Here is a 16,943-nt window from a genome sequence, read left to right on the forward strand (position 1 = left end):
TGGCATATACGTTGTGAGCTGGTACATATGCATTTGGTACATATGATGCACCTTGGTGTGTACAGTGCAAGCTTAGAATAGGGATACTTTAGATATTAAATTGTGAAAAGGTCCCCTGGGACCTGTGTATGCATGTGTATGCCATGCAAACAACACCATTCTCCATATGTTACTACGCATGGTAATTCAAAAGCTAAAATTATTTTCACATATGCAAAATCAGCTCCTTCTGTCACGTAGACACAGGCCATTAATACTAGCTAGCTAACTTGTGAGATCATGTTAGCTAGTTCAAGACCTGACAAGTCAAAATATTTCAAGCTAGCAAAAACGTAAGTAGTGATGATTTAAATTCCTTGGTTCCAGTGTAAATGTGAAATGTAACATTATATACTGACATTGTTTATTAATTACAAGGTACAGTATGTTAACATATATGTTCATGTACCATTAGCTCGGTATCTGTGTTGGTCATTCCAGGTAGCCAGTTATTAGTGCTAAGTATTTGACTGAACATTTTCATGCTGTGTTGACAAATTTTGTTGTTAATGTAAAACACGCCTTTAGTAAAATTACCTCGATATGTAATGCTAGCTCTTTCAAGTCACAACACAGCAAGCTACACAAAACGTAACTAAGGTCTATATAGTAGAGCAGAATCTAAACCCTTTACATTTTATGTGCACTGTGCCTGTATGTACCCCCCAGCTCCCCTTTCCCCCCAGGTGGCCATGCCAGGTGCCTCACTGGACCATGATCCGACCCAGCATATTACAATGCAACAAGACTCTCACTCTCACGCCTTCTCAAACTGCAGATCCTACTGCAGGGAATCACCAATGATCAGCCTCACCAGACTACTAATAGGCTGTCCTTGATTGCTTGCGCCTGTTACCTACGATTACTTAAAGTCTCTGGATACAGACTTCACCCTGAAGTCTGGGCCTGTATCATGAAGCAGGATTTCTTGCTTAGCTAGATAACTTATTGGCTTCAACTGGCACTGAATGTCTGCAATTATTTTTTTGTTAATTATAGTACATTTTGGGCTGGCAAAACAGCTGGCAGAAATCTGTGGCTATCCTGGATAGTGTCAGTCTTGTAGATGTATCTGCCTGGGATCAGGACAGGGTCTGATTTGCAGTATTAATGTCTATTCTCTGCAGGTACCTGCTACCCATATGCTTCCTATGTTTCTGCTGAAATGCCTTCATGTGGAATAGCTGTATCACAAAAAAATGATGTTGTTGACAACAGTAACAACTAGTAATGCAGTATATTTATGAATCCCTAATTATTTGCATGTCATGAATATGAATTCTATATAGGTATGCAGTATAGTATTGCATGATACATATACTGCATAACAAATCATAATAACCTATATTAACATTACATTGTTTTATTTTAACTACATCTGTGACTCATAACTCTCTTTATTAATAAGCCAGCAAGCTTTTAAGAATGCATATCTTTTTGACAGGAAAAAATATATATTCTTTTGCTGTAAAATTCTCATAAAATTCACCATTTTTCAATTACCTAAACAGAACAGTTCCAATCAATCTTTCTTTGAAACAGTAATATGGAGGTCAGGTTTGCTATTTATAATAAGCAAATGTGTTGGAATACAATACAAACATTAAATATTGAAGTTCTCAAAGCAATATTTAAAAACAAATATACATTCTTCCATTACTAGGGTTATTGTATAAATAAATATATTCATATGGTATTTTAAATATATTACTATAACAAATTAATTTAGTTTCTTTTTATGTAACTTGAAAGCATAAGAACGCAGCAATTAAACAGCATTAATTCAATGCTAAGAGTATTATGCAGAATTATATAAATAGTCATGCAAGGGCTTTAAGGAGCTGTGAGTCTGTACCTCAGAAGTGACTTTCTAGTAAAATATATGTTTTGCCACAGTTATATGCTTAAATATGAAGGAGAGCAGTGTTATGCTTCAAAAAAGATAATGATAAATTGTTTTTGTTGAATCAATATCAGATATGAAATATACCCCCAATGAAAAATCCCCTCAAGTAAACTGGAAATCTTGTTAGACAAAATCAAAATGGCACTTTATTTATTTTAAGATTCTTTAGTTTTAACATAAAATTTGACACCAATGTCCACTCCCTCTATACTATACAGCAAAATTAAAATTTATGGGATACAATAGAAACTTTCAGAACAACGGCTCTATTGACATAGATGTTGTGTGACTGTAGGGTTAGAGTACAGTATATCTAGGAGAATATTATTTTCAAAAGAGACCTTGAGAAAGAAGAAAACTAATAGTCTCTGTATCTAAACTGGGATCTAAACTGGATGTAAATGACTTACAAGTACACAGTTATTTTAGAAAAGTTTATTTTTCTATTAAATATTTCTTTAAAAGTCTGTTTATTCAATCATTTATCTAAAATCCTGAATAGCACTATATAGGCGTTGGGGAGCATTCCTCATGGCCCCCTATGCTGAGCTAACAATATGTGCGCTTGGATTGCTTTATATGGCGAATACAAACAGTGGAGCCAAAATCACAGTAGTTCCCATTGAGCTAAACGCGTCATGCTTTCATTTATCTTTTTATATGTATGTATTGTGAGAAGTCAGCGATCGGCGTTCATTTTGCGCAGCTTTGCTGGCAAGTTGTCCTCAGTGCGACCTCCTGCCAAGAGGACAGGAGTGGGCAGGAGGGCAGTGGGAAGCCCAGGCTTCTGCAGGTCCCCTGTGGACTGAGTTGTAGCTCTAGAGTGTATACTGAAAGCCTTGAGCTGCTGCTGTTGCTCTGCCTCTCCCTGGCCTGGCACAGAGCAGATACGTTGCAGCTGGAGGGGCAGGTCGCCGGTGCTGCAGGCCTTCTCTGATTGGTGGGAGCTCGTCCCATGTGCCTGGCACTGTGGGTCCTCTTTTCCGGAGCTCAACCGGTGTAGCTTCTTGGATTGGCCAGCCCTGACCCGCTCCTTGATGGTATTGATGCAGTCCAGTGAGAAGACACGCTCCCTCTGAACCCGACCATCACTGAGAGTTGGTGTTGGCGCAGGCGAATGCAGCGACGCCTTTTCTTCAGTCTCCTTGACGCTGTACGATGGCGTGGGCACCTCGAAGGTGCTGTGGAACTGGGAGTAGTCCACACGAAAGAAGCCTTCCTCTAGCGACATAACGGGAAGGAAGCGGTGGCCCCATAGAACCTCGTCCTCGGTGTATGATGTCCTAGCCTGGCACGTCATACCTGACGCAGGAAGACAGCACAAAAAAAGACATTCAGAGTTTTGTATAATTTCATCACAGCTCTACATACACCAGTATTCTAAGAGGACAAAAACCTAGTTAAAAGGTGCCACTAAGGCTGGAACATATGGCAAAATATTTTTTCCCATCAGTCAATACTGATAAAGTCTTTATTACTTTACTCAAAGGCTCCATTTTTGCTTAAAATTCCTTTAGAATTGGCCTTAGAATCAGAACATGAAGGAGACAAGGGTGTAACACTAGAAAAGGGCGTAACAGAGCGTAACACTGGAAAAGAGTGTAACTCTAGAAAAGGGCGTAACACTAGAAAAGAGCGTAACACTAGAAAAGGGCGTAACACTGGAAAAGAGCGTAACACTAGAAAAGGGCGTAACACTGGAAAAGAGCGTAACACTAGAAAAGAGCGTAACACTAGAAAACAGCAACAGTGAGGATTGTTGCTGGGTTTTTTCTTTGACTGCCTCACGGCTTGTTATAGGGAACGGGTTTGACGTTTCTGGAAAGTTGTCACCCACCCAGTACTGAAAAATAAAATTCGGTGTTCCATTTTTAATCAACACTGGACATGATTTGTATCATACAGTAGTTCTTCAGATTGAAAGTGGAAACACTAATTGTTGGTGTTTATGATTGCATTCTGTATGTTTCACTGGATGGCAACATCCAGTGTTGTATATCAGACTTCAAACTGCAAAAAGTACCTCCACACCACCCTTGTCTTTTTACCTTGTAATTCCCCAATACTTCACCGACACTCGAAGATCCCTCTGAGGGATCGTTTCTCTCTTCCAGGATATTACCAAAATAGTAGCATGTGGGGTGCTCCGCTAACTCAATCAGCCTTACTGAACATTTTTTGGGTACAAGTTGTCCATTCTTAAAAGACTTCCATGTGATTGGTTGGAATTGTGTTAATTTCTAGTTGATAGGCTGATATATGCTGTCATGTGATGTTCCTTATAGACAGATTATTGAAGTTTTTCATTTTGCATACCATTTAAATTTGATATGACTATAAGTTGATATATTGATTATATTTCCCAGCCCTAACCACGGTCAGTTACGTTTGGAACTGAGGCTTATGAATCGCAATCGCAACTAATCGCAATTTTTGTTTTTACATCAGTAAGAATAAAGTATTTTTTTTTTCTTCATTTCTCTTTGAAGTGTGATTGTTTATTGCATGTTACAGCTGTTACTTTTCTGGGAGAAGGATTAGATTTTGTTGTTAATGATGGCTTTCATTTTCCACTCATCTGGCAGCTGTCATCTCTCATCAGGGTATTCTGTCAATGGGGGATTAAAAACAAGGCAAGGCTTCACCCAACCGTAAAATGCAGTGTTCAGACACTTTGATAGCTTCGGAACAGACCTTGAAAAGTATCCAAGTAAAGAATATGCAGCAATTTTGATTTGCGTGTAATATATTCGTTATCAAGGTTTTGTTTTGTATTTGCACGATTCCCTATTTTCACTGGACTATTATTTTCACAGTACTCTTTATTCTGATCTTATACATAGCTTTATTTCTGTTTTAAAAGTAGACAGGATGGAAAGATACAGAAATGATAACAACATTCTCACAGCATAAGCTGTGCATGTCCTTAAGACCTCAGGAAGAACCTTCAAGCCTCACTTCCCAGTCAATCCACTGGTCTTTCACTAGCATTTTCACCCTTAGACTTGAGTTAACAGCCACTGGTGAGTATTTGGCCCCTTTTTAGCAAGATGCCTTTGCATTACTGTTAATGGTGACGTCTCCCAGTTGTTTGATCTATACCACTGGCTTAGTCTCCATGTATTTGTCATCTATGTTGACAGTGGCTGTCAATTGTTGAATTAAGAAGTTTCCTACTGGAGGTACTCTTTTGATAATGAGGCTGATGTATGAAAGGTATGGCACATACTTTCTGTGCATACTCATTACTAAAAACATGAGGACTACAGTCATATCTAAGCTGATTAGCTAGAAAGTGTGTATGTGCGTGTAAAAGTGTGTGAAATGGTAATATATATATATATATATATATATATATATATATATATATATATATATGTTGTAATACATTTTTGAACATTTTTTCTACATAGTCCCAGGTTGTTTTATATAACAATTATCCTGAAATTCATATTAAAACCTATAATTGAATTTGAAACAATATTCCTATTAAATAAACTGTTAATAACCAATGATCAACTACTTATTGATGAAGCAACATAATTATATATTATTATAGTTATCAAGATAAACGATATTCATCCTAGGGGGCAACTGATAACAAATCATAGCATTATTATATTAACAATCAATATTACGATTGTTTTTTTTCTTCTATTTGCAATGGGGAAGAGCAGAAAAGGTGAATATAGGAGGGAGTCAAACATGGGGAAGGGGATAAGGGGATCTCTCCCCCCGACACACACACTCACCAGTGGTCTCCACAATGCCTTCGAGGATGACGACGATCTCAAATTGTTCACTCATGAGGGAGCGCTGTGAAAGGTCAAAGAAGGGGCTTTTGGGGTTGATCTCATGGCAGATTGTGAGTGGGGACACCAGGAAGAGTTGGTCTGCGCCAGTCCCAAAGCCCACGTCCAGCTCACACTGGTCCAAGGGGAGGAACTCACCTTCTGGAGTTTGTCTAGACTGAGAAACATATAACAGATCAATGCTTTACCAGTGATGGTTTCATTCCCTTGGTGGCTACAAATGAGAAATCTTTCTAAATATCCAAGTTATAGCATTGAGTTAACACAAACAGGACCAGGTCATACAAACAGGACCAGGTATATTTGTCCTATTATGTACTGCATATTAACACCTGCTATGTTTGACAGTATCCACATGGCACAATGGTGAAGTGTTTCCAGAGAAAATGAGCAGTGAATCATGTGGGTGTCATGGTGGCGCAGTGGTTTGTGCTGTTCCCCATGTCTTCGTGGGGTTTCCTCTGGATTTTCCCCCACAGTCTAAAAACAACCTAAGGTAACTTTGTGTAAAAAAAATTATCTGTAGGTGTGAATGGTGTGTGTGCCCTGCAATGGGTTGGCCCCCACCCACAGTTATTCCCCACTTTGTGCCGGTAGCTTCCGGGATAGACCCTGGACACTAGATGGATGAAAAGACAATTCCCTTTCTTATGAAGACATATTCAGAAAAGGCGCTCAGGAGCACAGCATATGAAAAGCAACATATTGCCACGTGGATATATATTACACATCTGAGTGTTTTTGAAATCCTTCTATAGGTTTTCCCCTCCCACCAGTGTCTCATCTTACTGTGCACTACAAATCTGTCTCATTTGGAAAATCATTCCACACTGATGCTACGGCCGGGAAGATATCAGTACAGACTCCTTCCTGTGAAATATCTCACCTCACACTCTGTGAGTGCCAGGGTGGAGCTACATGTGAGTCAGTGCACCATCTGTGGACTGGATATACAGGGTATGTGCAGAGCGATCAGTTCCTCGCATCTTCAGAGGGATTTGCAGTAGCAGATCAGGGAACATTTGCATGACCCTGAAGCGTTACATATTTGATTTGTACAACAGGAAAAATAAATTGCTCTTGATGATCTTCAGCTTTCAGTTTTTTAAAACAACCAGATGTAATGTAAATTTAGTTGAATTTCTACCCTGCACTGTGCATTCCTCTATCACATGCAAAGATCATTTTAAGAATCCTGCACACTATAGCAGGACTATTGAAGCCACACTACTGCATTTGAGCCCAGGGCAACATGCAGTCACGTTTTGATGGCATTACTGGGTTAAATATATTTGATCTATATTATTAAAGGTTAATTAGCAAATATTAAAGTAAAATCTGTTTGCACAGTAGCTAACTAGCCAGTAAATCAGAAATGCTAAATGTAAGCTAGCTAATACCATTTCATTGACAATTTAGCCTTTGGGGCCCAATTACTGCACAATGCGTTGATTGAATTTAAAAACAATAACTCATAAACCCTTTGACACATAGAAATTATGCACATGCCATGAGAATCGCAAGACGCTGAACTTTAAGACAGTAATCTTGATAACGTTGTGTAACCAAGTGCTTGTGAGTAATTGTGTGTGTTAAATAACCCCAAAATAAGCGTCTGCATCAAAACGTACTGCTTCTACGACATTTTCTATATTGTATTATTCATACAATTTGCTTTCCATGCCGTATCTGACAGCTCATGCAAGTTCCAACGGCCCGACTCAGCTCATTTATTATAGACAAAACACCTGTTATAACCTATAAATTACAACAAAACGCAGCACTCTATTCATTAGGAAGTCATGTGCTTCATATTTTTGCAGTATTAATTCATAAACGTTTGCATGTGCCTATCTGATGTCGAGCTGAATATTTCCAAAATTCCCCAGCTTAACTTTTCACGTAAAATTTCCAGAAATTTTCCACCCTTTTGTAAACCTAGTACGGGTTAATCAATATATATATATATATTACGCCAATTCATCTACAAAGTACCTTAAGGAACCTTAATGCAACATTTCATTGTCGACAATGGCAAATGCTTTCAATGACTACTTTATTAAACCTAATTTCAAACTGACAGACCAGACAGAGATCCCAGTTACAGAGACAACTGTTCCTTTTATTCTTAATAATATTGACGCATGTAAAACCCAGTACATAATTAACCAACTGAAAAATTCAAAAGCTAAATACATATTTGGAATGGATACAGAACTTATAAAGACACACACTGCTCTAGCAAACCCTATAACCCATCTAATAAACTTTTGCAAGAGGGGAATTTCCTGACAACCTCAAAAAAGGACTAATTACTCCAATCCTGAAATCTGGAGACTCTGACCAAGTTAGTAACTACAGACCAATCCCTATCTTACCGGCCACATCCAAAGTTATTGAAAAATCAGCAGCGGAGCAACTTTTTGGCTTCCTGGATAAAAATCAGCTCCTTTGTCCAGGACAGTTTGGGTTTTGCTCAGGATATTCAACAGAACTGGCTACCTCCTACCTCACCGAAAATATTAAAAGATCTTTAGACGGTGGTAATGTAGTTGGAGCAGTTTTTTCAGATCTGAAAAAAGCCTTTGACACAGTGAATCATGAGATGCTCTTACATAAACCCAACTATAAACTGCTTCAGGTCATACCTAAAAGACAGAGAACAGTGTTTCAAAGTCAATGGAATTATATCAAGCTTTCAAAACTGCACAATGGGAGTTCCACAAGGTTCCATCTTAGGACCATTGCTGCTTTGTTTATACATAAATGACTTACCCGACAGTTGTAAAGGTGTTCAGTGCCAAATGTATGCAGACAATGCCATCATTTATGTTACTGCAAGGACTCCTCAACAGGCTGCAGAGTTACTGAACACATAGATGGTGGGAGTGTCTCAGTGGTTTAAGAATATTTTTTGATGAAAACTGTATCCATATGTTTTACAATCAGACGTACAATCTGTAATAATTTTATTGATGTTATTGACCACAGAGAAATTGAAAAAGTGTATGAGTTGAAATATCTGGGTGTTGTTTTGGATTTCATCTTAAATTTGAGTCTCACATCAGGAAAGTGGCCTGAACCATTAAGACCAACCTCAGCTGCTTCCATCTGATAAGACTATATTTACAGTACCTGTAAAAGCTGCCCAGTTGTACCTGCATGCCATGATTCTGTCTCACTTCAACTCAATCTGCTTTAAAACTTGTGATGTGTCTGTACAAACAAGCCCTAAAATCTTGGACCAAAAACCGATGAAATGGCACCGCTGTAAAATATAGGAGAAGTACAATCTCCTAAGTTTTGACAATTTTATACACTTCTTTTTTATAAAACTGACATTTAAATGCCTCAGTGGCCTTGTCCCAGAGTTGGTGAGCAGAATGATTGTAAAAGCCAGCAGCACAGGAGCCCCAACAAGAGGAGCAGCTAATGGAGACTGTAAACCAGCAAAATACAAAACATCATTTGGTCAAACCTCATTCTCATTTAGAGGACCTCAGGTTTGGAATAAGTTACCATCAGCAATAAAACTGTTACCAAATGTCAGGGTCTTTAACTCTCAGGTGAAAAAATGGCTGAAATAAAAACAAACCTGTGAACACTGATGTATTATATTAGTTATATTAATTAATTTACATTCATTTCTTGAGTGTGTATGTGTGTGTATGTGCGTGTAGGTATACCCTACATGTGCGTGTGTGATTGTGTGTGTGTGTATCGATAATTGCTGTTATGTTCTGTTTTTAAAAGTCCAACCAAAGACTAGCTTTGCAAATTAAGCAGATTGGGACTCCTCTTTCCTCAAAGCTGATGAACTGGAAAGCGTTGTCTCCTGACACTTGGCTAATACTGACCCGCTGTTGTATGAGCAGGGCAGATGGAAGTCCTGCAGAGGAGACTGCTGGGCATCTATATAGACAAAGAGCACAGGAAACTAAACACCGAAAGCCAACGTAAACTGGAGACGCCGCATCATGTGACCACAGCACAGCAGCATGGCATTAGCATTAACACATGGGAATAATATATGAGAATTTTAAATATTCCTCTAAGGTAGGAGTTATGCTGCACTCTAAAGAGGAAATTTAGTTGTGCAGAAAGAAAGAATGAGTCTAACATAGGATAATAAGTTATATGTAGACAGCTACAGTAAAAGCTTCACGCTTTTAATAGAAGAATTCAATTGGATTCATTCATCCCCCCAATAGACCTTTATATTTGAATGATGAAGTCATATCCCGTTCAGTATCAAATTCTCTCCTGCGCCATTGTATTAATATTTTATTTCATGTCTGCATGTATGTGTATTGCTTTATTAAATTATGTGCATTATGATGATGAATATGGCTCAGTACATTTAACATGAAGGTACTTCAAATTCAGCCAATGCTACTAAAGCCTGCAAGATCACAGGCGATGCCAGTCTGTTTCCTGATATTTGGGCAGTGTGATTTTTTTGTGTTTTCCATGGCAGGGAAATGAAAATCCTGCTTACTGAAGTTAGCTGAATATCCTTTACACTCCCAAGATTACTTTAAATTCATGCAAAGAATGTGCCAAAAATCTATCATGTAAAGTAAATACTAACCATTAGCATGTCATATATCCCAACACACCCACTAGACTTTATGATATCAAAGTATGGCAGACTTACATAAACTTCAGCTGGTACAGAATGCAGTAGCCAGAGTTCTCACAAACACTAAAAAATTTGATCACATTGCACCCCTAGGAGAATGGGCTCCTCCTTTGAGTCTGGTGCCTCCCAAGGTTTCTTCCTTCTATGCAGTTTTTCCTTGCCACTGTCGCCTATGGCTTACTCACTGGGGGCTTTGGGTGGGGATGCTGTAAAGTGCTTTGAGACAATGCAATGTTGTGATAACGCGCTATACAAAAATGAATTTGTTTGTTGTTGAATCAGAACGCCTATACCTCCAGTATACCTAGCACAAAGAACCAGGAAAAGAGAACTGAAAGATTTTATGTTTTAGTATCAAAACAGCAATATACCATCTGTCTCATCTAATTTACAGGGGTACTGGGTGCAGCCTGCATCTGTCACTGCTGAGAAAGCAAAGAGGAAGGCAAGTAGTTCCTGCAGGTATGTCTCAGGTTCCAATAATCACTGCTTCACCAGATGTAAAACCAAAGCAGCACATCTCAGCTGCCAGTGAGCCTGTTTTGGACTCATTTCACTACAGCACAACAGCCACACTCTCAATATGCAATGACTGACATATCACCGCCCAAAAGAAATTTGCCGCAGAATAGTTTGTTGCTCCATAGAAAATGTGCAGCAGATAGCATCATGCTGTGAGAGCTGGGATCTGTGCGTGGCTAATTATCACTTAAAACCCATCCAAAATTCCAAAGGCACAACAGCTAATTTGTTAATGAAAATATAGTCCCAGGTTTTTCTAGTACATACAGTCAAGCTAAACCCTGCAGTGATCACATTTCACATTAAGTCAGGGCTAAGCAGGAAGTGGATATTAACTTGACCAATATTCACAAACTAATAAAAGTTTTTTTTGGTGTATATGAAGTTGAGTATATTTCATTTGGGAACAATAACTATTTCATATCACATTTTAATTGTGCCTTTCTTTTTGTGACTCATAGCATCCAGTAATTGAGGATAATATCATTTCAAACTGTTGCGAAACTGAGTATATAATTAAACATACTGATTACAGTTCCCATAAAATTGGGTTTAATTGAAAATATGTAAAGTATTAGATACATGGTCAGCATATTATTCTTCAGTATCAGATTCATCTCTTTGTTTCCACAATAATTTATTAGACTGAAACTGCTCCAAGACATACTCTTCGACAGAATCCCCATAAATGTTATATATCGCCAACAAGCAATCATCTTCATGAGAAGAATTATTCAATTAGCTATTAGCATTTTAAATGAGTACATTAGATTGAATTAGTAAGAGGGATATTGAGCATAACAATTAACAAATTTCACTTCTGTATTTTCCCCTATAAAGACAATATGTTATTTTGCACAATACTTAATTTGTCTAAACAAACAGTCTGATTATACCGAGAATAGCTTCCGTTATAAAAAATAAACTATGACTCCACCACAATGACATAAGATATCATTTCAAATTCGTAATTAGTTGATGTTTTGTGCTGCTGTAACATATCGACTCATCCTTACCTTAAAAACAACAGAGGCAGACATTTCATTTGCCACAATGATGATCAGTGCAAGATGGGAGGCAGGTGTTTGACATTTAATGATTTGCTTTTAACATGCCACTTAGGGCCAGCAAAGCTGTTGGTTGTGAATCACTGTGGTCAAGAGTCTTTTATAATGTTCCAGTTCTGACAGCACAACTGCTAAAACAACAGCGTCCAGACCATCTGTGAACCAGATGCAACCTGGATCCAAAATGTCTGTCGTATTAAAAAAAAGCAATGTTTGTGTACTAATCTGTCTCCTGTACAGTGAGGAAATTTCAAATTGCTTTATAAACAAATGAGGCATTTGTGAAATATTATTTATAAAGTATTGGATTCATTGCCAAGTAAATCAAAATACACCCAGTGACAGCAAAAACAGCAAAAAAAAAGTGTTTAAACATTGTACAAAAATTCCTTTTTTGTCTAGCTGTCAGCTTTTCTTTAATACAAACAAAAACACATATTGTTATTAATGTAATAAGATAATACATTATAAATATACCATCATGAAGAAGACCTCTTTCAATATTGCATTGCTAACTTTTGGAAAGTTTTTTTTTTTATTTTGTCAACTGTGTCAAATGACAGAGAAAATAAAATGATGCTTGACAAAGTGAAGCAGCTCTCATTTAAATAACATTTACATCATCCATTCTACCCTTTGCTCTAGGCTTTCAGCTGAGAGTTGGGTTACATTTTGTTAAACATGAGGGGTCAGATGCTTTGGCTATAAAACACATAATCGAGGGACATTTCATGAAATATTTAGTTTTCCAGTTTTGTTTTTCGGTCTTGTAGTCAATACAGTGTCATCAATCAGCCAGTGCATAAAACTTAATAGTTCTTCAAATATACTTTAGGATTGTAATTAGATTTCCCTAAGAAGTTTATCTTTGAATTGAATTAACTTTCTAAATTTCTAAGATTAATATCCTTTAGAAACTAGTTTGGAAATTATTAAAGTAGAGTACAAAGTGGGACATGCGACATAAAGATGTGGGAGAAGTAACATCGCCACCATTAGGTGACTTGCAATACTGCAATGGAGAGTAGTGTATTTTTGTGGAATATGTCCTATACATGGCAGGCAAACCTTGATGATAAAAAAAGTGCAGAGCAAGCGGTGGGGTAGCTGCCAAATTTTAAATTGATTTCAAAAAGGTATTCCTTTGCAACTTCAGAATGAATAACAATTTACTTTGGCAGGTTTCATCCTAAATGTATTCTGCTATCACAGGCTGGATGTGTCACTCTGTCCCTTGGAGCAGCATGATAGACAGTGCTGATCAACACACATATTTTCTGTGAGGGCAAATCACATGGATATGCACTCAGAAACAAATAAAACAAGCTGAGCTCATCTGCTGTGTGGTTTATTAATTTAACATTTTCTGCATTTTTTTTGGTCTATTTTGAATTTTCTATTGCAGAGTGAAATGGAAATAAGATGATCGACCATAATTTCACTGGCCCACACCACGTTCAAGAGTTTCACTATGCAGTAGCGATGCATTCTGTTTTAAATAAACAGTATTACACTATAATTCATAGTAGACATTAAAGGGTGCTACGAATAGTGAAAGAAGCTCAAGAGTCAATCGATGTTTTCTTTGAGATATAAGGGCCAGACAAAAGGTTAGTACCAGTCATATGATTTGTTCCAATCACTTACAAGGTGATCTCCACATACATGGCTGTTGACATTATTTTTACCTATGAAATGTTTTGGCAACATTTCCTATGTTGACTTTTTACTTTACAATACCATGCCATTATTATTTTACAATGAAACTGTTTTCAACCAAAGTGATTAACCACTGTGTAACATATGTTTTTATAAGATGAGTTTACCATATGTCTCTATTAAGGCTCACATTATCTGGAAGCAAGATCTGCTTTTCAGGTGATTAAGAGAAGCTCTCATTGCTACACAACCTTATTCTGACTTGAAGCTTAGCTCCATGTTCACACTGGTATATGGCCACTTTAGATGTAATTGCTCATGGTGTTTACATTTTTATATTCTGTCATTTCACAAGTTTTAAGATTATGCATCGTAGCTGATGATTAACAGGCATTATTAAGTTAAATCACTTTTATGAAACAAGAGTATGGGGGGGGGGGGGGGCTTTATTTAACACTAAGTGCACATTACTATCATTATCAAAGTGAACAGAAATGGGTCTATATGCTTATCCAGAGTATACCATTCTTCATGATATAACCTTCATAGCTTAGGGTTTACAGACCATGATGACAGTAACTAGATAAGCAGTTACTTCATCAAGATATAATAATAAAAAATAATAATAATAGTAATAAATTGGTATACAGAAATGTATTCAACTCCGAACTGACGGCAAGTTGCTTCTATTTGTCGTTTAAGTTTTGCAAAAAATACTTCCATAAAAGAAAACCATTTATTTTATTTATTGGTTATGAATTACAATTTCATGAACTCGCATGCCTGCCTGTAAAACGGTTACTTGCATTAATATATGATATACATCCCCACGTCACAGTCTAACAACATTAGTGGTCTTGCATGAAAAACAGCCTACGTGGTTATTAAGAGATGTACTTTACTGTAACGGATCGACAAATAATATTCTTACCTTTATGAGTTTGCACCTAATTTGTGCGGACACCATATGGCTGTTTCTCAAGTTGCCAACTCTGAACATGAGACAGAGTTTCCCGTCGCGTTGCGAGATGACGGCGTCCTGGCTGAACATGAGAGTCTCGGCGCGCTTCTTCGGCTGGGACATCTTGATGAACATGCAGCCTATGAGGAAAGCGTCCACGATAGACCCTAACAATGACTGAAACAGGAAGAGAATGATGCCTTCTGGGCACTTCTCTGTTATATAGCGTGAGCCATAACCGATGGTGGCCTCCGTCTCAATGAAGAATAGAAATGCGGAAGGAAAGTTGTAGACATTGGCGACACAGGGAGTATACGATTGATCGTGGCCGTGATTAAGGTCCCCTCTAATGTAGGCGATGACCCACCACATAGAAGCCATGACCAGCCAGGCGATGGTGTAAGTCAGTATGAATATGAGCAAGTTCCAACGCCACTTCAGATCCACCAGCGTAGTGAAAAGGTCTGATATGTATCTGCTGGTTTCCCCTCCCAGGTTGCCGTGTTGAACATTGCAGCGGCCGTTCTTCTCCACGAAGCGTTGGCGCTTCTTTTTGGCTGGCGCTGAGTAGATCGCTCCAGTGTTGGTGTTCACAACCTGATAGTCCTCTCCAAATTTCCTCCGTAGCACGGACATAGTTGCGAAAGTATTGTTGGGACAAAGAAACGTCCCTGTTATGAAACAGTCGGTGATTCTAGTGAGTAAACATTAGTAAACTTAAGTTCCATTTGATTTTAAAATCCATGGGGAGCTTTTCGTTCAGATCGCAAAAACTAGGTAACAGTGGATGCAATCGAGCATCTTAATCACCTCGATGGGCAGGTGAGTACTGATTGAATAAGAATGAGTTATGTAAAATAATCAGCCGCAAAATTCCTTATTTTCTATTAACTTGGAAAGGATCTGTTTTGTGGTCGTTCAGAACATAATTTGGAGAACGAATTTCAGTAGTAATTAAAAACGAACAGCATTTAATATAGAGGGTGGTGAAATTGCGGGCCACCCGTCCCCTGTCCGGGAACTAAGCAGGACCCATATAACGGGATGCTCGTCCTCCGTCTGTAGATGCAGTTACTTGCACTGACCTGCTCTGCTGCACGAGAATCCAAGGGATATGTGCGCTCCTTAGCAAGCGGCTGTGAGCCGTGAGTAAAGGAGAGGAGATGGGAGGGTTACACATTTTACCGTGTTCATCTAAGCCAATCAGGAAGGACCGAAACAAAATTAAATGATATATAAGTTGTGACACACACATGAGCGCACACACACATATGACTACGTGTAGTAAGGAGATGAGTGCTAAAATCACGGCTAGATATTGGGCTAGATTTAGGAATATATAGTATATATATATACTAGTGGCATTGATTATAATAGGCATTTTGGTAACTTTCGTAATAGCTTTTGCTGTGTTTGCTTCTATTATAGCGATACCTCAAAAATAAATTTTGTGAATGTGGAACGACATTGGCTACACAATATACAGAAAAACATAATTCAGCGAAGAATGGAAAATAGCGAAAGAATATAGTCGCTTTCCCCGCATTTTTAGGGCCACCTGCTGGAGAATATTTGTAGATGCTTTCCCTGCCACATTTCATTCGAATTCGGGCGGATGTTCCAGTGGTTCACTTCAACAATTTAAAGACATTTGGAATATTTTGTACCCTTCCCACTGACTGGGGGATAGGCTGCTGGAAGATCAGTGTTATTTCTTAATAATTTGATACAGTATCCCTCTAATGGTACTCAAATTACCTGGACTTAGTATATGTAATAATTTCAATTAAACTAAACTTTGGAATGTAAACAAATAATCTTTCATTACAATGCAGACATCCACTTCATATGACTTATGCTTGGTTAAATAATCTTAGGCTGCCATTCTATGAAAATCTGGTGTACAATTGAAGTTGAAGTACCCTGTATATGGCCAAAAGTATGTGGGCAGCAACTTGTTCAATATCTTATTATGAAGATGATCCTTTCTTTACTGCTACCGAGGCCTCAGCTCTTCTGGGAAGGTTTTCCATTAGATGCTGGAACATTGCTGCGAGGATTTGCTGCCATTTAGGGTGGGTATTGATGTTGGGTGATCAGGTCCCTTTCTGTGGATTTGTGTGGCCTACCACTCGCTCCCAGACATTTTCACTTCACAATCGCTTCACTTGCGGTTGACTAGAGCAGCTCAAATGGGGCATACATTTCAAGAACTCACTTGCTGGAAAGATGGCATTTTGTGATGGTGCCAAGTCGCTAACCTCTTGTATATGACCATCCTTTGTACCAAAACTTTTTGTTGCTGGCTCAATGCCTAATACCCTTGTTAGTAATA

The 16,943-nt window shown here is 38.2% G+C and overlaps 1 protein-coding gene across 1 annotated transcript; it reads right to left on the bottom strand.

Annotated features, from left to right (window-relative positions):
- Positions 1-2,154: 2,154 nt before the first annotated feature.
- On the bottom strand, positions 2,155-15,713 carry LOC125741787 (G protein-activated inward rectifier potassium channel 1-like). The gene is made up of 3 exons (XM_049013132.1): positions 14,579-15,713; positions 5,698-5,914; positions 2,155-3,247 (listed from the first exon to the last, which is right to left on the bottom strand). The coding sequence occupies exons 1-3, from the start codon at positions 15,242-15,244 to the stop codon at positions 2,625-2,627; spliced, it is 1,506 nt and encodes a 501-aa protein (XP_048869089.1). The 5' UTR covers positions 15,245-15,713; the 3' UTR covers positions 2,155-2,624.
- Between the last annotated feature and the right edge of the window lie 1,230 nt (positions 15,714-16,943).

Source organism: Brienomyrus brachyistius, chromosome 5 (genome assembly GCF_023856365.1).
Source record: "Brienomyrus brachyistius isolate T26 chromosome 5, BBRACH_0.4, whole genome shotgun sequence".
Classification (NCBI taxonomy): Eukaryota; Metazoa; Chordata; class Actinopteri; order Osteoglossiformes; family Mormyridae; genus Brienomyrus; species Brienomyrus brachyistius.